This window comes from Mugil cephalus, chromosome 12 (assembly GCF_022458985.1).
Source record: "Mugil cephalus isolate CIBA_MC_2020 chromosome 12, CIBA_Mcephalus_1.1, whole genome shotgun sequence".
Lineage (NCBI taxonomy): Eukaryota > Metazoa > Chordata > Actinopteri > Mugiliformes > Mugilidae > Mugil > Mugil cephalus.
The window spans coordinates 10,987,677-11,007,733 of record NC_061781.1 but is presented as its reverse complement, the minus strand read 5'-3'; the positions used below and the strand labels follow the sequence as shown (position 1 = coordinate 11,007,733).

Sequence of the window (20,057 nt, the reverse complement as noted above, 5' to 3'; positions counted from 1 at the left end):
AAAACCATGTTGATGTGTCTACTCTTTATTAACTTGTGCTGTCTCCTAAGAAGGTAAATAATAATCAAGGAGTCCCATCAAGTTCATTTTTACCTGTAGCAGTCAGGCAGGATGAGGCAATCCAGACAAACGGACAGATGTGGTTACAGAGGTGAAACTGTTGGATCTCCTTCAGTTGGAGAAAAGCAGCTGGATCTGAGTGGAAGTGACCTTCATGGTTTCCAGCGGAAAGAGGAGAGGGGGGGGTGGTACACCTGTCCCCCTGCTGGCAGTGTGTTAATGTGTTTCTATTAAATATGCAAAGAACCACAGACCTGGTCTTGTTTAAGAAAGAATTCTAAGATTTACTTCAGTTGACATCTGACTCAATGTAAATGGAAAACTCCCGTCAGTTGGAATCTGAATCTTGTTTCTAATTCTGGACTCCCAGTACCAACCTCCGGTATAAAGCAACTGACATACATACAAGTAGATGAGCGGGATGACCTTGACTGCCATCTGCCCATTAGGCCTCCTGGTAGCTGTGAAGGATATTATAAGAGGCGGTTATGCATATGGGATCAAAGTACAAACTGTTTCACTCGGGCTGTGGTTTTAAAAAGCTGTGACCTCCATAAACATTAATCATTCAAATCACTTAAATGACCTCACAGCAGTTTGTCCATCCACGATTAGCATTTATGAATCACATCTTAAATTAGTAGGCTTAGCAAGAGTTGACGACATCGTCCACCGGTGACCGAAATAAAAACCTTTTACTTCATTTTTACCTGATGTGTCCATTTTTCTAGTTATTACATCCTCATACATATTCATCTTCTAATCATCGCTCACTGTGTCCTCCATCAGCAACAGGCAGTAACAACCAGCAAGTTAATGTTTGCACGAGACGGGTTTGTGAGACGCTTGTGCCGTTCACGCCCTTCCAAGCACCACATGAAACCCACCAGAAGGAGGCACCGGTGCAGCAACAACTGACCCCTCACCAGCTTCCCACTCGCGCTCTGCTACGGCGCTACCAATAAAACCTGTGTTGACAGCCTTGTGAACAGGCCTTGAGAAAGCTGGAAAATAAATAAATATATAAATCACAACACCCACTATGTTTACTAATGTATACATTTACTAATATTCCTATGTTTTCATATAAAATATATAACAAAAAGAAGATATGAAACCAAGTGTCACATGAAAAAGCACACAAAATTTGCACAAATACATACATCTACTGAAAAAGTTTACATGGACAATTTAAAACTGTGGAAATAAATAGCAGGTGACAACTACAAACAGTATACAAACTCCACAGAGGTGGAGTTGCTGGTGTATATATATGTATATATTCTTTACATACAGTACCTCTTTTACATTAAATCCTGAAATTGTAGCAGGAGCTACAGAAGTCAACAACTACTGTGGCACAATATTCACTAAATAATCACGTGTCAAGTGTCGAGCTAATCACAGCAAATCAATATATATATATGTGTGTGGAATGTAATAGTTATCCCACTTAAAGTTTCCCGGGGGCACAATTTCTGCTCGTGGTCCCTGATGTGAAGATATCTGAAAAGAAGAATTTAAGATAGAAAAGATTAAGTAATTCCCAAGAATAAACCTACATGTTGGCGATTTAGAGTCTATTCTTTAATGGCATAACTTCCTAAATGACTTATTATTATAAAAAACGTTAAATTAGTCTTAATGATAAAAGGTAATGAATGACTGAATGACTTGTCTAATCCAAATTAATAGATATATTTAGGGCTATAAATAATTTTCAATATGTCATACAATCAATTAAATTGATTTATAAACTACAAGGACAAGTAATTAAAATATTTAAATTCAAAATGTGCCAACTAAAGAAATTAAGAATTAGTTAAGGACCAAAAAAATTAAAAATAAAAAATACAAGTAATTATCTAATTAATTCCCAACTTACATTTAAAAAGGAAGGCACTGCTAACTCAGCTGCCACTGGGCGTGCTACTCTTGCTTTGTCCATTAGGTGGCAGTGTAGCACAAGGTGAATGACGGGGGGAAAAATGGGAGTTGGAGTTCTTTGATGTGGAGGAGGCTGAGCTACACTCTGTCAACACCGATGGGACTTTTTTAAGTTCATCAGAAAGAAGAGCAACTTCCTCGTCCTCATCCAAAGGAAACACCCGTGGGTCCCAGGGAGTCTGAGGCTGCAGTGGGACAGAGAGTACACGTTATTTGACAGCCATGTCTGTTTTTTTGGTTGTTTGGCATATTATATGCATGCCCTTTCTATGAGGGGTACAGACAGAATACAAAACTCAAGTGAAAATAAAACTAATAAATATCCATGTCAGTCATTATCAGAATTTAGACAGTTGTACCGTTTCCGGGCATGGCTTGGATGATGTGTAAATACCAAACACTGTTCATTAATTGTGGTTTACATGGTAGCTGGAGTGCAAAGCGAGATAAGCAGGGGACGTCATTAGTGGTGCTGAGAAGGTTGATTAGGAAAGTCTGTTTTAGTAGCAGCTCATTCCTTCTCCAATCAAAGCAGAGTGGTAGAGAGCACTGCAATCAGAGCATCAGCAGATGAAACAAGAGTGGAGACGAGTATCTGTGTAGGCTCTCGAGAACCCATCAGTGCGGGTTCGTCCTGAATCCATTTTTGCTGCTTTATATTCTTCTTCTCTGCTGGCAGGACAAATAACACTGCTTTATCTGTGAGAGGAAAGTAACCAACAATATGCTTGGAGCAGTGTTAGTGGTTGTAGTGAAAAATGTTATCTATGGGAAATGTGGGTCTCGGTGTATTTTCCTTTTTATCATTTTGATATCACATAATAGTTCAGGTGCTACAACCACTTCATGCATTGTTGTTAGATTTTCATGGAGGATACTGTATTTTATAAACCCACTTAAACTACAATACAAGTCATAGTGTGGGACTTTTACATATTGTTAGCCATAGCATAATGGTCATTTTTGACTTACTGTTACAATATCAATAAAAAAAAAAAAAAAACTATGTAATTGCTAAAAATTGTGTTTTTTCCAAAAATGTACGAAATATGACTTAGGCAATTATCCCCAGTGACAGGCTAACGATATACATGAACATCTGTACATCGAATATCTAGTCAAATAGTTAAAACAATCCCAACTAAGCCCATGAGCAACACGTCAATCTGTCTGTATTTTACACGTGTGTATACTAGATACTTAATTCTTATCATAATACGAGCCTAGTAACACAACATTTGGATTTCATTATGGGGTGTGTTTCCACTGATGCAGAGAGAAAAGCCCTCTGCATGTAAGTGGATAGTCCTACAAGCCAGCTGAGCCATTTGCTGTTAACTCCTTCACTCCAGGGCACTCAGATGAATTACTATGTAGCATAAAGCCTGCGCTAACGTTTTGATTGGCCTGGAAGGTTTAACTTTCTGAAGCGAACATTTTGTGGCGGGTGGACCTGGTTTCCAGGCTATTCTAGACATGCAATCTGGTGCGTTTGGGGACAATTTTGTCCTGGCACATTCTTAGCGGTGCATTTAGGTCATTCAGCAAGGACAATTTACCAAAGCTGAACAGTGGAGCAACGGTAGCAAATAAAAATGAAAGTTATTGAGGATTTCAGTCTAAAAAAACATGATGATCAGTGGCGAGAATAAACACAATTACCATTAGTGTCACTTTTCCAAAGGAAGACAGGGTACTGTAGACTGTAGGTACACAACATGCAAATGTTGAGCGTTTTTGTTACTCTCATAAAAGGAGTAAAAGTCATCCCTGACTCTTGAATTTAATGAGGATGTGCCACACTTAAGGAACAAAAGTAGAAAACCTGTAGATCTGCGTAAGTCTGCCCACTAAAATTAAGATCAGAAAAACAGAAATATTAAGTAATAACGTTAAATATTCTAATCATCAATGCTGGACTGAATACTAGTGACAGAAGGCAGCACTGTATTAAATGGAATCAAAAACCAACAGAATTGGGGTGTATGACTCCTGTGAGTGTCCTCCCGTCCTCTGTCACCTGGTTCAGCGTTCTGTAATACTCTCAGTTTACCTCGATGTGAAGTTTCAGCTGTGGTGCTTTTGATCTTACCAGCCGCTCCTCTGCCCTCGGCTGTTCATCAGCATCCAACTGAGCGCAACTCCACTCCGCAGAGCTCTCCTCTCCTGATGTGTACATCCCACCCCCACTGCCTAATGGCCTGCTGCCAGATCTGGAGAGAAGAAAAACAAGCATACCCCATGAAACTCCATGAGAAAAGTTCTCAACATTCCCCCTTCACACAAGATGGGTTTGCATGAAGATGAACAAAACAATTCCTCAACAGCTGCACTGCATTCAGCATTCAGGTTTAATCCGTTCCTCACAAGCCCCTCTGTTTTCATCTTCTGATAAAATACTGAGATATTGAGTTCAGTTTCTTCTGTGTCATCTGATGACAAATAAAACCATTTTCACTGTTATATTCTAAGAGCCTGTGTGTGTGTGATCCCACCTTGTACGACGCCTGCAACATTTTCTCTTCCCCCAGGACGACCAGCGTAATTTCTCTCTCTGCTCCAAAGCCAGGTGCCTCCGAGCAAAGAACTCATCACCCAGATCCTCGACCTACACACAAAACACACGGAGGGATGAAGAAAATACTTGATTCACTTGATTCAATAACCTACTCACATCCATAGGAACACAACATCACCTGCTCCTCCTCATTGTCCTCGTCCTTCTCTGCCTCCACCTCCACCAAAGACAGAGGGTCAACTACTCGCCAGCTGCAAGAAAAATAGACTTCATTCGTTATCTGTATCGTTAGGACACAACTTTCTATTCAAAGGCAAATTATTAGATACATTAGATATAAACATTGGGAGTAAAACCAATGGATAAATCACATTCAATGTTCAACTTTACATTAAATGTAGGTTGGGCATCGTTTGGATTGTAACGGTTCTGATTCTGATTCTCAAATTTCGATTCTGTGAGGTGTAGGTCAACAAATATTTCACAAGAGAATTTTTTCATTTGAAAAAGCCTTTACACAGGCCATTTTTATTTGATACTTGATACAGTTTAATTTGGTTGCTGTACTATAACTAGGGTACTGAATTACAAGGGAGGGTTCCTAACTCTAACTGTAAAACTGAAACTTCTGAAATAACACTACAAGTTGGCAGCAGTCTAAAACACAAAGAGCTGCAGCCCAGGTGGGTGTACAGCCCCTTTCACATCGACCCGCGACGACCCGGGTTTTTCGCTCCATCGGGTCAAACGACCTGGGTCAAAGACTCGGCAATCGACCAGGGACTTTATTGGATTTTTATTGTTTTTTCGCTCTGATGCTGATATATCTGCCTTTTGCATTCTGACTCGACAGCCTGACAGACTGTATGAATGTAGAAGCTTGAACTCAACAACTAGTTTAGGTCTACTCCCATAAAAACTGATGTCTGAAGGGCAGAGATTTTTGTTCCTTTTTTTCAATCAAACAAACCAAATGTGTTGTTTCACGACTGTTAATGGAAGCGCTTAGGTGAACGGTGACTGTGTGTCTGTGTTCATATGCAGCTCGTATTCCGATATCCCACACTTTTTAACGATCATGACAGCGCTCTGCATCCGAGGAAAACATGACATTTAGAGGCAGATATCGGGCTCTGTGCAGGACACAATGATTTATTCTAATATTAGCAGCCTTTTGAAAGAGCGGGGGTTTGACGGTTCCATTCTTCAAGTCATCAACAAACTGCAGTGTTAATGTAATGTACGTGATGAGTATGAGGGAGGAAAAAACAAGCACGCAGCTCTCACAGCGGGTAGACCCGACATTTCCAGACTCGGGTCGTCTCGCCTTTGGTGCGCCAATGTCCGGGGTCGGACCTCCCGCTTTGAGAGCTGCGTGCCTGTTTTTTCCTCCATCATACGCCATCGCATACATTGCAGATAACATCGCAGGTCGTTGATAACCCTGAAGAATGGACCGGTTGATTATTATACCATGCAGGTGAAGGCATTTAGGAACGGAAAAAAAATAATCGAAAATTCAAACATCTTCTTAACGGTTCCAGAACCGGACGTTAGGAGCTAGTTCCTATTTGGAACCGGTTCTCGGTGCCCAACCTTAATTAAATGTGTACATAAAGTAAACTTCCGCAATTTATAAGGAGTGTAACACCAACTGCAAACTCCATGAGCTGCATATCTGGCTATTTTTAAAGAATGTCATGAACCGTAACACAGAGCTCCACCAGGAGTGATTATGCTTCATACCTGGGAGTTACGATGTCCTTGTACTGCAGCTTTTCCACTTTTCCCAGTGACACTGGGATGACAATGTTGTTGATGTTGTACACACTCTCTCCCTGGCGTTTGCGAACGAAGCCCTGGAAGGAAAAATGACTTGAAATAGGGGCAGTTCGCTGACCCAAACTTATACTACATAATGCCATATCTGCAGATGTTTTATTTTAAAAGATTTGCATGTGAATGTACACTGATCATGTTTATCATTATGACTACCTGTCTAACATTCTGTAGGTCTCCTTTGTGTCTACAAAATAGTTCTGACTAATCAGAGAAAGGACATGGGCCTCCTGATAGTCTTTTCTAAGTGGGTGGTACATGTCCTTGTAAAACCCACAAGAATGCCAGGTGCAGAAGTTTCCCACCAGAACAGTGAATTGTCACAAGACGCTGAATGTTATTGAGTATTCCTTTCAGTGGTTTTAATGTTATGGCTGATCGGTGTATATGCTCATGTCTCATGCAAAGATGTGATGCTAAAATATAAATATAATTACCTGTAAAAAAGCATTGTGCCCAAACACATATATTCCAGTACTTAAATCAGCATATATATAAAAACATGCACTTTGTGAATGTCACCTGTGACGCCTGCTTGCGTGAGACACGTGTGCAGCTCTCCTCCAGAACATCATCTGAACTGTCTTCTAGGTCACAAACCTGGCACAGGCCATGCTCCTCATCTAGGTATACAGTACACACACACACACACACAGTACAGTGTATCAGACTAGTTGCAGGTGAAACTGTACAGTAACCCATAAAAGAAGGTTAAGAGGGACAAGTCCAGACAGCTGTTGTATAACACACTTCCTCCACCCAAAAGATAATTGTCAGCTTTGTAGGAGCTGAACAAGAATTTTTTTTAAAACAAACAAAAATTATAATGGAATTTATTCAGGTGGTCTAGTGAGATGAGTCAGATATTTAAAACACTCTGAAGTTCTTTGGAAACACTTCACAAGCATAGCAGAAACATAACCCATGTTAGCCTGAGATAATTGCCTAGGGGTGTTACCACAATGGCCGCCGAGAACAGAGGGCTACCAGTCTGGTATTTGAATGGGTTCTCAAAGGAGAATCATGCAGTCGGTCTTTAAGGGATAAACAAGACCTTGAATAACACAAGTGCTATATTGTTCAGTGCAATACAAATAGTCAGGTATTAATCTGAAGATATAAATCAGAAGTTAACCAAAGAGTCAATAATTATTCTGAATATACAGTCTCAACTTCTACTCAGACTTTCTCTTAAACAAGAACTTAAATCATCCATAACCTTACTTATAAACTGAACAGTAACTCAGACCCTTAAATAGGTGATGTAATATTCTGGTAGAAGTTGATCATTTTCACAATCAGTAGCACTCTCAATGTCAACCTTCAGAATCTGTCTGTCTGTGAAGATTCTCAACCATCCAGATCATGGTATATTAAAACAATAAAAAGCTAAAACTAAAGTAACTGGACACAAGTCCAGTTGCCTTTGTTTCAGATAGACCCTGTTTTGTTCTAGACCCTTGGAGACTTTACCGTTGGCATATGGTCACATATTAATCTACTGTTACCAGTACAGAGTGTGAACATGCGCTTCTACACACCCTCCATCAGTCCATGGATGTGTGTTCTCTTCCTTTTCCTCCGTTTGGCTCTGCTGTGTTGACCCCGAGCAGACCCCGACAACCTGATAGGTGACAGGTCCATGACTCTGTTTTTATGACGCCTGGTGTGTTGCTTGTATTTTTTACCTGTAATGACACACAAACATACGAACTGATTTAAGAGGAAATAAACAGGGAGTTTAAACTGTTCTACAAATATGAAAAACACAATTTCTTACTACTCTTAACTGAAACCAATTAACTTACTACCGGGTCCCAGGAGGATATAACTCTATATATCACTTTTTAAATCTCAACATCACATTTTAAGCAATCACTGTGCAGATAGCGAGCCAGCATAATAAAAACAGTAAAATATGGGTGTTTTAGGTAATCATTAGTTTTTCCTTTGAGGATTCGCTCACATTTCCTTAGGAGAAAACAAAATGTGTAAATGATGAAAGAACAAGACAGGAATGAATGGACTGATGTGTGAGGTCTGCCTTTTATGTCAGTAATATTGTACATTGTATGTGCTGTAGTGCATGTGCTCTCTATTCTTACACTGTGTGAACAATTAAGTATTTTACATGATTACGTCATTAGTCATTATTCTCCATTTAATTTCCCCAGATTTCCCATCCACATCTCGTTCGACCGTTTACGTAATCTCATTCTATTTGCGTTACGACCAGCTATGACAAGAAGTCTGTTTCGCATATCAGACTATTATTTTACGTGACGTTTACTTGACAGCCTGTATTCTGCTGCTATTGACAAAGCAGAATAAGTTCATTCAAGCTGGCACAAAATCCACAGAGCGCTGGGTGAGTGACATTTTCCTCCAGTTTCAATCAGCCTCTTTTGTGTCTCATCTATTACTCTGGCTCTCTCTTTTTTTTTTTTATTCCTAGCATTTATATTTGAGATAAAAATGAAAACGCAGACTTGAAATCCAGTGCGTTTATGACCAGGATGACCAACATGACCAAGATCCAGTTAAACCAGAGAAACAACAGCTATGTAAATGTAGGAGGAAATTATCTTTCATTAGCTTCTGAGTAGTAAACAAAGACATGTAATGCACTAATTAATTGGAATATAACAAGCAGACGGAGCATCTGGCTTTAAAGACCGTTTTTCAATGCCAGTAAGGGCTTTTAAAATGCTTTGTTAATAATAAACGGTTTACAGAACAATGCAGTTGCACTGTAAAAATAAAACACCAATGACTGACATGTTCATGGTATTTTATAAATACCAACATAATTACAAGCTTCTGCTGCCAGTAATGTTGACTACAGCATGAAATCGGTGCTAGTACATTACCACTGTGCAGTGGCGTGGAGCTGTGTCTTTTGTAGTTCAATGGGCTGGACAGTTGGTTGTTGATAACTAAAGGTCTTTGGAACCATTCCTCTCTGGCCATGGTCCTCTGAAAGTGATGGCACATAGGAGAACCTGGGAAGAGAAGCCACAACTTTTATCGTATCGAGTCTAAACAAAACAAGTGCTGCAATCTAAGACTTTTGTCACCTGCACGCTGCTCAATGGGAAATCGAGGGCAACACGACATCTTTCAAAAACTACTCATGCAGATTTCACAGTATATGGCTAGGTAAGTGAACATTTAAAGTTTTAATTCCAAAATAATCTTTCCACTCTGTTGTACAGCTAGATCTCTCCTACCAAATGAAAGAGAGGACATGGGGTGAGGTCTGGAGCTGGAGCTGGGGCTGGAGGACAAGGATCTGCCGGAGCTGCAGTCAGGGTCAGAACAGAGGACTAAAGGATTACAAGAAGAAGAGCAACAAGAACAGGAAGACGACGAGAGAGAAGAGGAGAAGGTGGACGTGGACTTTCCTGAGTCCTAAACAGGAACAAGGACACAAGACAGAGATAAACCTATTAACAACCAAGCAACAGGACACAATAAGGATGCACAATTTCTTTCCAAAGTTTTAACTCCCCCTTTCCCTTTGTGTTCGGTTGGAGTTTGAGTCATAAGGGCTCGGGGAAGCTGATCGCTGTTGGTGCACACTGATTAAAGTAATTAGGCTGCAAAAGACTTCTTTTTCTTTGTAATTTGTCAATTTTACAATGACAGTGGCTCAGTGCTGCTTATTATAGCAGCTATGATTGCTCTGGGTTCTATGCCTTCCAGATTAGAAGCACTCAGCAAGAACTCAATTAATAATTGGCATGTCAGTATTTAATATTGGTGAATAATGTACATGTGCACTGAAACTTTTAACTGATTTATAGACAATATTGTGAACCTAATAAGATTTTTTCAAACCACTTGACTGGAGTCCAACTAATATTGGATTTTTGTGGCTGATGCTTTTCTCCAATTAAAAGGTATAAAGAAATCTAACATATCAGCCAATATGCTTTATATATATATATATATATATAAAATTATAGCAACGCAGTATCAGAATCATCAGTCATTTTTATTGGCAGAGCTATACATACCACCCCCATCTCCTCCTGATTATTCAGTAAGAGCCCACAGGCTAAATCAAGGCTAGAGCTTTAAAATAACACCATCCACTTGATTATCTGAAATAAGTCCAACGGATATTATGGTTTAATTAAAAGCAGGAGGCCAGATTTGAACGCTAATTCTTACTTAATTTGAGGAACTATTTTAGTCTGAACGAGGGCAACTGCTTTGAAGCCACACTTCACATCAATCAGCAAATAACTCAATTTAGGAAGGCATAGCATCTATGGGTACGGGCTAACACCGTTGAAGGTGATGCGCTAGCCTGATGTGAAATTTGTCCAGGTTTTTATCTGTGCATATTTACAGACAATTACACGCAGCAAGTAGATGGCTGGACATGCAGCACTGGGAAGAAGAAGCCTACTCATGGCCTACCAGTGAACTGCCAGGGTTGCGGGGGACGAGAGCGAAGAGTTTGGGCTTGTGGTATGTGACCAGGGGACGGGTGCGGGCGCACACGCACGACGCGTCCGCTTTGAAGAGCCTCCTGGTCCCAAGCCTTCCTCTTTTAGAGCGCCCAGGCAAAAAAACGGCATCGCCTTGCTCGCCGCTGCGGGAGAAAGATCACGAAAACATCGGGAGCGTTCCGAGTGAGATTTTTGAAGTCGCTCTCTCAGATCTTATTCACTCACAACAACCGCAAACACACGTCGCCTGCTTATACCCTCTTGTTACTTTACATGAATAAACAATCAGAATGCCTTTCATTTATTATGTGGCTTTTATCTTCGCAGCCACATGGAGAGAGTTGAAAAGGCAGCGGGAAAGGGAAGACATGAAGGGATTATCAGAGAATCAGAGAAGATGAAGAGAAGCCGGCTGTGTTGCTGGTTTATATATTGTAAGAAGGAACATGATTTCACCCTGCAGCCTATAGTCTAGACCTAAATCAGACAATAGACAAAAATCGAAAAGCTTCTCATTTGCTCCCTCTCAGACACCATGGAGCTACTCAACATAGGACTGTGTGGTCCTATGTAAGTGTAATACAAGGGACTGAGCATAAACTGTAATTAACACTAGTTGCACTACCAACACTAGCAGAGCAACTCATGAGAACGTTTTTTTTTTTTCCCCGTAGATGTCACATGCTCTCACTGTGTGTGTCCTCTACCTTGAGGCAGCTCTCCTGCCTTTACACGACTGAGGTTTTTTTGAGAGCGGCGAAAAGCTGAGAGGAGTCACCAGACTGTTGACAAATTGGCTGAGCTGGGCACTCTGCAAATAAGACATCACACAAATAACGCATTTCACGTCACGATAAAAGCTTAAGCGTGGAACACAGTCAGTCTAAAGAGGAACAGATGGTACTAAGTGAGCACCCCTTCCGAGGAAAGAGGGACATATGTTGTTTGTGGGCAGGACCGGCCTCGGAAATGTGCGCGTGCTATCTGGAGTTTTTAAGGATCGCAGCACACATCAAAGAACTCTCTTCAGCTTCACAGTCATCTGAACTGCCAAGATGCATATTTGCCCAATGCAGCACTGAAAGTACATTTGCGTAAAGTGGCTTAAAGTGTAGTTGCCGCTAATGCAAACGGAACATTTCCTTCCATTGCCAGTTGAAGCATCTCATTGGAAATAGAGACTAGAAACTAAGTGTGTTTGTACAAGAGTGCATCTGCGAAATTACGTAATGGCCATTCTGAATTTTTTGAAAAATCAAGTTGCCAGGAGAAAGAAGGAGCGTCCACAGTGAACTATTAGACGGAGAGCTGTGTGCACCAGGCTCCAACATCTCAGTGACGTAACCGACCAAGAGATTTTAGCTCTCGCCAACTTGTCTTATCTCATATCGAATTTCTTATCAACAGTATGACCATGGATACTCAAACACTAAATCTTCTCAGCAAGCACACAGTTGTACATACATTAAAGTTCAGTTCACTTATTTTACGAGGCAGCTGGATGTGTGACACCAGGCAACATCTTCCTTAAATCTATGTTTGTGGGTGATCCACCAATGTGTAAACCAATCAGCGTCTTGTAAGGAAATATTGGCCTTCTTTTATGTGCAAGTCAGCCAGTTTGCTACATAGGTACTGATGCACGAGCATTCAAGGAAGAGTGTTGTCACACAGTCCTCCCTGGAATCATAAAATGCTCCATTGTGATTTGTTTATCAATATATTGATCAGACTCACACCCAAGTACGATGTTTAATGGCATAACTGACTTAATTACACACCAGTAGACTTGATAAAGCAGCATTCACGCTACCTGCAGCCTGAAATTTAGCTTAACAACACACAAGTCAAAGAGTCGACATAGTGTAATTGATTATTTTAATCCTCTCAGCCTGACACTGGAACATGACATTACAGATAGGCACCCTAATGCGCTTTTTCTACAAACCACCCTGAAAGGAATGATGAGGCGGAAAATGATAATCTCCTGACACGGTGCATAAAACGATACATTACTAATCCGCTTGATATCAATCTCTCACCTGGCATTAGACAGTGTGTGCTAGCTCCTCCTACCTGTCTCTCTATGTTGTGCAGAAGACGTGTGGGGCTGCAGGGTTCGGCGTCGGCGTCCGAGGCCGTGCAGGATAAGCCTGCCATTTCCCTCAGCAGCCTCTGCTGAATCTGCCTGTCTGTCAGTGGCTGGGAGTCTGCAAGCACCACGCCACCCTTAAAAAGGCACAAAACACACAGATCACGCAGGTTAATTCTTTATCTCTTACACACAGTATTTGTCGGATCATATTTACTTTTATTCGCAGGTAATGAAAGATGCTGTAAGATTGTATTTATGTTTCTCTATCCACTTTTCCACGGGCTAGGGAGCCACTAAAGAGCCACTGTATACTGCAAATAACTGTATACGTCTGCATTCATCTGTCCAAAGTTCAAATACCAGTTAAATCACTGAATCTGGTTTATTCAGATCTTCGGTCAATGACCAAACTGAGAATGGGAGTCATAACGTTTTATTTGGACCTGACGGCAATTATAGCACTAACACCAGCCCCAAACGTAGGCTGTTAATGGGTCTAGATTAGCAGAGCATTGGAATCGACTTTGAAGAAGTCTTTCTGTCCAAACACAAAGAACTGGTTTGAGATCAAGTACCAGGTCCAAACTGGCCCTCGTTGTCTTGGTGGTATATGACAACTACCCAGTGTTAGGTTGGTTATAAACAACTTTTGGTCCTACCTTGGTGGAGCGTATGTGCCTGTGGAGCTCTACCAGTTGTTGTATCCTCCCTTCCAGGTCAGCTAGACGCAGCTGCAACCAGCTCCATCTGCTGCTAAGCTCCGCCCGCTCTGCTAGCCACTGCTTCTCGTAGCTGCTGCTGTTAATGGCAGAAGGGACAGGGCGCGGGAAGACATGTATTACATTCATCTTCGTCTGAGACTTAAGACGCTGATTCAGCCTCATTCGAACAGAACTGTACTGCTCTACTATATTGACTACAATGAAACGTTGACTACTGAAAGTGCAGGAAGAGGTTAGCACAGAAGAACTATTGCAGCATTGCATTGTAGCGTTGTCAATGCATGACCTTATATACATAGCAATGTCCCCATGTAGCATGAACATCGTTTAGCATCCTACCGGCCTGCCCCATTCTGTGGCCTATCTAGGCAACAGAAAAAAAAAAAAAACAGTTGATTTGTGTAGTCTGTTTCTATAGTATGTTTCCATGACACTAGCCTGTTCAGTTAGCATTTATCTTCTTTGTGTGTGTTTGGCTGGCTTCAGCAGGGCAATAGTTGCTATGGCGCTGCTCTTGGACCTTGGCTAGGACAGGGAGGGACTCCTCTACTTCAAACACTGTGATGCAGGAGAGGGAAAGGTTAGGCTAGTCAGCGAGCAGCTACATACGGTGTCCTTTACGAGATCCTCTGATATCACGACACGGTTATTTCACCGTTTGCTTGTTTAATCAAATACCTCGAGTTCTGCTTGCCTGCCTAAACACAATTCCTCTGAGTTTACAGCCAAGAGTGGAGCCAAAAAAAATTGGTTAATGGCCGCTTTTCAGCAGAGCTTCACTCAGCCCTCAGCTAATATCTGTTACTTAAGCCATAGTCACTCTCTTTCCACCACAGACAATGACTAGACCTGGCTGCCCTGCAGCTCTTTCCAACTGTATAATGAGAAAATTCCAGGAATATTTGCCAAGCATTAGCCGAGAAAAGAGGTAAGGGCTGAAAGGGGAACGACTGCTCTGTGCGCGCTCACATACCACATAATGCCATACATATTTATCATGCTGATACTGGCATCGCTGAATAAAACATAGGGGTTAGGAATTCAGTGGCTAGCCTCACCCGTGATAATGTAACATGTTTTACTGTCAAATCCTGGTTGGATACAAGTCCAGCTCTAGGGAGTAGTTCTGGGTGTGTCCCGCATTTGTACGTCCGCACATACTCTCGTACAGCGTATTTAAACTAACAGAAACGGAAAATGAGCAACGGCTGGAAGCGTAAAGGACTGCTGTCACAGCACTGTGGACATGTGGATTTAAAAGTCAAAGCATGCCATCGATTTACAAGTTCACGGTCAGAATGTTAAGAGCCGACCGTTTCCACATTTTCTTACAGAGGAGCAACGACCCGGCGTGTCCTCTCTGAAAAGGAACCTGCCATAAAAGCTCCCCGGGGAAGGTTTGCTGATGAAGCAGAGAGCATTGTTCCACGCAGGAGGAGAACTACAACAAAGAACAGACTGACACTGCCAAGATGACAGACACACACAGAAAACTATCTAGCTCTCAGACCCAATAAACATTTTTGCCTTGTTTATTGCAGGGTTGCAGGAAACAAACAGAAGGGTCAACAAAGTATACCTCGCAGAAGAAATAAACACAGAATTCCTAAAAGAAAGGCTGAACCGTACTGAGGGCAAGGGGAGTGAACTACAGGCGTAGATCAAAATGACGCTTGGTGCGATTGGATAGAGCAGCAATCAATTAGATCTCAAAACCAGCGACGCTAACACAGCTGCTCTTAAGAGAAGTGTGTCAGTGGGGCTCTACTGAATAAATATGATAGCGGCAGCATTAGATAAACAGATGTAAGAAAGCTAGCGTGGGCACGGCTGGGTGGAAAATCTGATTGAAGGGAAGGGGCGGCGGATACATTCCAACCAAGTGAGTGAAACATGATCTCATATTTGTCTGGTCCCTGGCTAAATGTGTCACGGTCACAGGCAAATATATTGTTCTCAGAAACCTTTGAAATTAATGAGAACGTTAACATTATATATGTATATATATATGTACTTTTTTGAATGTTCTGGTGGGCAAGCAGTCCGAAACAGAACTACAGACCGATTCCTGCTCATGACCTATACTGGAATTCTCCGTTTCCCTCTTTCTCTTGGTGTCATCACAACATTTCCATGCCCTATTCACTATAAGGAAGAAAGATTGCGAAACAAGAAAAAAAAGCTTAAATCTCCAAACTGTTCGCAAGAAAAAACAAGAATCCCCTCAGATGAGGCAATTGTGGGTTGATAAAACAACTAAGCAGCCACTTAAGTTTTCAAAAAGGGATGTGTAGTTCTACAGCATTACCAATACCTTGGAATATCGGTAACGTTTTACAAGAATACAAGATCCGGGCCAATCCAGAGACACATGAAAATAGGATCGTCATAATGTTGGAAAGCAGTCTTTCTGCAGGTTGACGGCTGAATTGTGGTTTGTTAACACCACATAAACAAGCGATGCGAAAACGCACGGCCATTAGAGAAAAACTAGTTCGTTTCAGCGAGGACTCAAATATAGCGGCACCACAGGCTCCCAAACATACAGACGCTCACTTTAAAAGTGTCCCTCACTAAAAATGAGGAGGCGACGGGGTACGATGGCACAGACATGGCACGCTGGAAAGTCCGCGTTTGTCTCTTACACAGTAGGGAAAAGCGAGCCGACTAATCAGCTGAAATCTGTTATGACTGCAGCATGGAAAGAGAGAAGTATGCTGGTGCGCGTAGTTAAAAATATGTCATAACAGCCTCCGCAGCTGGGAGGACAAAACTCTAAACCGCACTGTAAACATCCCGAGGGCCAAGTCAAACATCTACCAAAAACTTAGAGACTTACTCTCCAAAAAGTATGCAGTCATTAGAAAACAAGTGTTGGACTTCTTGTCTCATTCGCTTGGAGATGTGAATGATTTACTGCCTCCATTATTATAATGTCAAACTAAATTTTTGCAGTTTACGCCGCCTTGGCAACACGTTTCGTGCAGTTTGCAGTGCTTCCAATCCCCTGAGTTGACCGGTTGTGTAAGAGAAGTACCTCTGCGTACCTTCTACCAGCCTCGAATTAAAGCGAGGCCCTCGTCTTGTTTTTAGTGGGGATGATGGGTGTGTTCTGGAAATCCCAGAAAAAAAAAGACAACAAATAGCTGGGCAGTGAGTCTACGGTTAGGTTTGAGAAACTGTTTTCTTTAGCATTAGCAGCAGCCGAATCCATCGAGCCAACCCTTCCATGTTCCGCAAATGGAAAAACACGCTTCGAACGAGCAATACATCCCACTCGGTCGGCTGGTACTATTCCTGCATTGTGCAGGAAAGGCATACAGCGTGCGTGTTAGGTACTCACACGGGCGAAGCCTTGCCATGAATCATCTCATCTGGCTCCTCATCCGAGCTGCTGCTGGCCGTGGCCTCGGAGTCCAAGGCCTCCTGCAGGCCTCTGAGTAGCTCCTGGCTGGAGCGGCTGAACTCCCTGACCTCCGTGTAGGAAGACAACGATTCGAGCCAAGAAGGATGGGGCTTGCTGTCCGACTGCGAAGGCAGCACTCCGTGGTATATAGAATCCAGGCTGTCCGGAGGCGCGTCTCCGAGTTGATGGTGCTTTTTCAGCCCCTCCAACTGCTGACAGCAGTGAAGCAGAGCGTGCTCCCCTAGCAGGGCTTGCAGTCTCCTTCGCAGCCTCCAAGCTCGGCCTTGAAGCCCTGCCTGCCTGCGGAGCTGCTCCCTCGCAGCCTCCTCCAGCGCGGCTTTGCATGCCGGCTGAGGGAGATTCACCCTGTTAATGCACGGCTGCAGAGGAGCCTGAGGAGGACGATTCGCCGCGGCTGCATTCTCCTGTGTCTGCGTAGGTGGAGTTTGAAGCAAGGGAGTGTATCCCTGGAACTGGATCTCCCCCTGGGAATGCAAAGGACAAACACTGGAAAGGGTGAGAGAGGAGCGATGCACATCACCACCATCTGGCCCGCATTCGAGAGCGGCACTACATCCGTGCAGCGCACAAGCCTCTTGGCTTTTGTGCTCGGGAACGGGGACTAAAAACATGTCCGGTACACCTGGGAAGACAGAGGCCACCTGATGAGCATCCGCCTGGCTTTTGTTGAAGGAGAGGAGGTTGACGAGGGAGCCCGGGCTGGGGAGGGACATCTCCGCCGACGCCTGCAGACAGGGCAGCAGCTTGGGGCTGGCGACGGGGGAGTCCAGGAGGCCGGGGGGGAGGCAGGAGTCCAGAGAGGAAAACGGAGAGAGGTTCAGCCACATCTTCTGGAGGTCACCATCGTCCGGTCTCGCGCAAGGCTCGATGCTGCACATGGCGGCTGTCCCGTCCGAGTCTACTGTGGCGGAGGCGGGGGGCGAAGACAAGTGGACGCCGTGGTCATTTTTGAGGATTTTGGTCAGGGCCGGGGCCATAGCCCCCTCTGAACCACAGGCTTAACAAGTCCTGGCAGTGAGGAGAAAAAAAAAAAAAAACTCTTCAAAAATACAACCTTTATACAATTTTAAGCACAAGTAAAAGTAGTCGTACAAAAAAAATGTTAGAAACAGTAAAATAATCACTGCGAGACGATCTACAGTTGAGATTGACGGGACTTAACGGCCGCCTTCAAATAAACTGTAAACGTTGGCTCATTATTAAGGCTTAAAGGGTCAGGAAGCAGTCGTCTCTGGTCACCAATTATTAGGCATTTACTCATTTCATCACAGCACTGACAATTTGGGATGATAAATTCACAGTTTTGTCCTCTTTTAATACCGCTGTTCACCCAAAATGACCGGGATAAGTAGCGGAGCTGCGGTTGTAACGGAGAGCAGCAACAGTGGAAGGAGGAAAAGACTCCAAAACAATAACAGACGGGTTTCTACTCGTCCGCTACACTCTTGGCTTCAACAACAATAACAACCAAAAGAAAAGACACTAGCTGTGGCCGAACCGAAAACCGAGAGCTAGCGAACAACGAAACCGCTCCATAAAGTCAGCGTCAAGTGTCTCCACACACTCACCTGACCGGGAGGTAAATCGTCGACTTCACATCGCTCCTTCTTCCCAGGAGAGAAGGGGGGAAAAAACGTTCTGAGGTTGGATAAATCAGACGGTTTGGCGGACTTCTGTAGGCGTCCGACGACGACACTTATTTCCCCCCAGCATATCTGCTAAAAAAAAACTCATTTAAAGTGATTTTACGTCTCCACCTCCTCCTGCTCCTCCTCCTCCTCGTCGTCTTCTCCTTCTCTCCAACCGCCGAGACCGAGGCACCGAACCCTCTGATCTGAACGAGGGGCTGGACCACAGTCACGACGCCTTCACGGCCCCCTCCACAAGCTCAGAGCTGGCGCTACTCAGATTGATGAACAACAATTTGTTCTTCACTATGGATGGATGGATGGATAGATAGATGGATAGATTTTTGCTGCCATTTTGAGCTGCAAAGCAAAAAATAAAGGACACAGTTTGAGAAATAAAAACGTTTCATAGTCGTGCAATAAAATAAAATCACAGTTATAAGATATGAAAGTCTGACTGTGACACCTTTTTTTTTTTTTTTTTAATAAAACTATATGAATTGTGATGCACCAAGTCGCATTTAAAGCTTAATAAACAGCTGATAGGCAGCTGATGCTAGGCTACCCCGTCCCCCAAAATACATGAAGCAACAATGCTGGTCATTAACTCACACAGAATGTAATGAATGAATGTATTATATAAACTGCAGTAGTTTTACAATTAACTGTGCATAACTCGGCAAGGTGTATTCTACAATGCTGTTTTTATATATTCTGCGAGTCGTTCATGCGTGTTTTATCTATATGAGAATATTTCCGACGGACCATGAAGGGAACATTTCAGATCATTTGACCTCTGCTAACATCAAAGGGCGAAATCAGTGACAGAAACATTTCTGATGCCTTGTTTCTGCACTGTGAACCCTTGCACATCAATAGTAGGAGGGGGAAGCATCCGGGCGTTAAAGTAAAGATACCTCACTGTGAAAACAGCCCTCCGCACCAAGGTAGTCCTGCTTAATGTACTTCTATATGTGCAGCCTATTTGTTAAAGCTCCATTCCAGACACATTTTTTTTTTTCATCATTTCTTTAAGATTAATACAAAAGCAGCGCCCCCCATATATCACACATTTGTACTTTATTGCAAAATATATTATTTCTAGGTATAGGTATACAGTAAAAATTCTATGCTTTAATGGTACGTATGGTCTGTTTATTTGTGACTGCTGCATCAAAATTGAATATTTGTTTAAAGGGGCAGCAATTTACCAGTTACTCTGTGAGTTGAGGAAGTCACAGCAGACAGATACAGCACAACTCACAGTGTCCGACATTGACAAGCTCCTCCAGAGTCACAGAAGACGCTGGACAACTGTGTCCCATAGCACAATCCTTCATTCATCTTCAAATATAACACAG

General features: G+C 42.7%; 1 protein-coding gene across 3 annotated transcripts; it reads right to left on the bottom strand.

Moving 5' to 3' along the window:
• Window positions 1–1,101: 1,101 nt before the first annotated feature.
• kansl1l (KAT8 regulatory NSL complex subunit 1-like) lies at window positions 1,102–18,911 on the bottom strand. 3 transcript variants are annotated; one of them, XM_047601606.1, is made up of 16 exons: window positions 18,637–18,910; window positions 16,985–18,076; window positions 13,579–13,717; window positions 12,901–13,053; window positions 11,532–11,635; window positions 10,793–10,967; window positions 9,595–9,775; window positions 9,235–9,366; window positions 7,906–8,052; window positions 6,887–6,987; window positions 6,272–6,384; window positions 4,704–4,776; window positions 4,503–4,615; window positions 4,100–4,220; window positions 1,946–2,192; window positions 1,102–1,566 (listed from the first exon to the last, which is right to left on the bottom strand). In XM_047601606.1, the coding sequence occupies exons 2-15, from the start codon at window positions 18,043–18,045 to the stop codon at window positions 1,971–1,973; spliced, it is 2,835 nt and encodes a 944-aa protein (XP_047457562.1). In that variant the 5' UTR covers window positions 18,046–18,076; window positions 18,637–18,910; the 3' UTR covers window positions 1,102–1,566; window positions 1,946–1,970. The 3 variants fall into 3 exon arrangements, with proteins under 3 accessions (XP_047457562.1, XP_047457563.1, XP_047457564.1); XM_047601607.1 differs by having other exon boundaries at window positions 13,579–13,714; XM_047601608.1 differs by lacking the exons at window positions 10,793–10,967; window positions 11,532–11,635 and having other exon boundaries at window positions 18,637–18,911.
• Between the last annotated feature and the right edge of the window lie 1,146 nt (window positions 18,912–20,057).

Bases quoted from the DNA above. Each gene is read 5' to 3' on its own strand.
- kansl1l (XM_047601606.1), bottom strand. From the start codon at position 18,045: ATGGCCCCGGCCCTGACCAAAATCCTCAAAAATGACCACGGCGTCCAC. The intron at 10,968-11,531 runs GTAGAGGACACA...TTTCTCCCGCAG, and splicing joins GGCAGGAGAGCTGCCTCAAG to CGGCGAGCAAGGCGATGCCG. The intron at 4,777-6,271 runs GTATGAAGCATA...TTTTTCTTGCAG, and splicing joins AAGGACATCGTAACTCCCAG to CTGGCGAGTAGTTGACCCTC.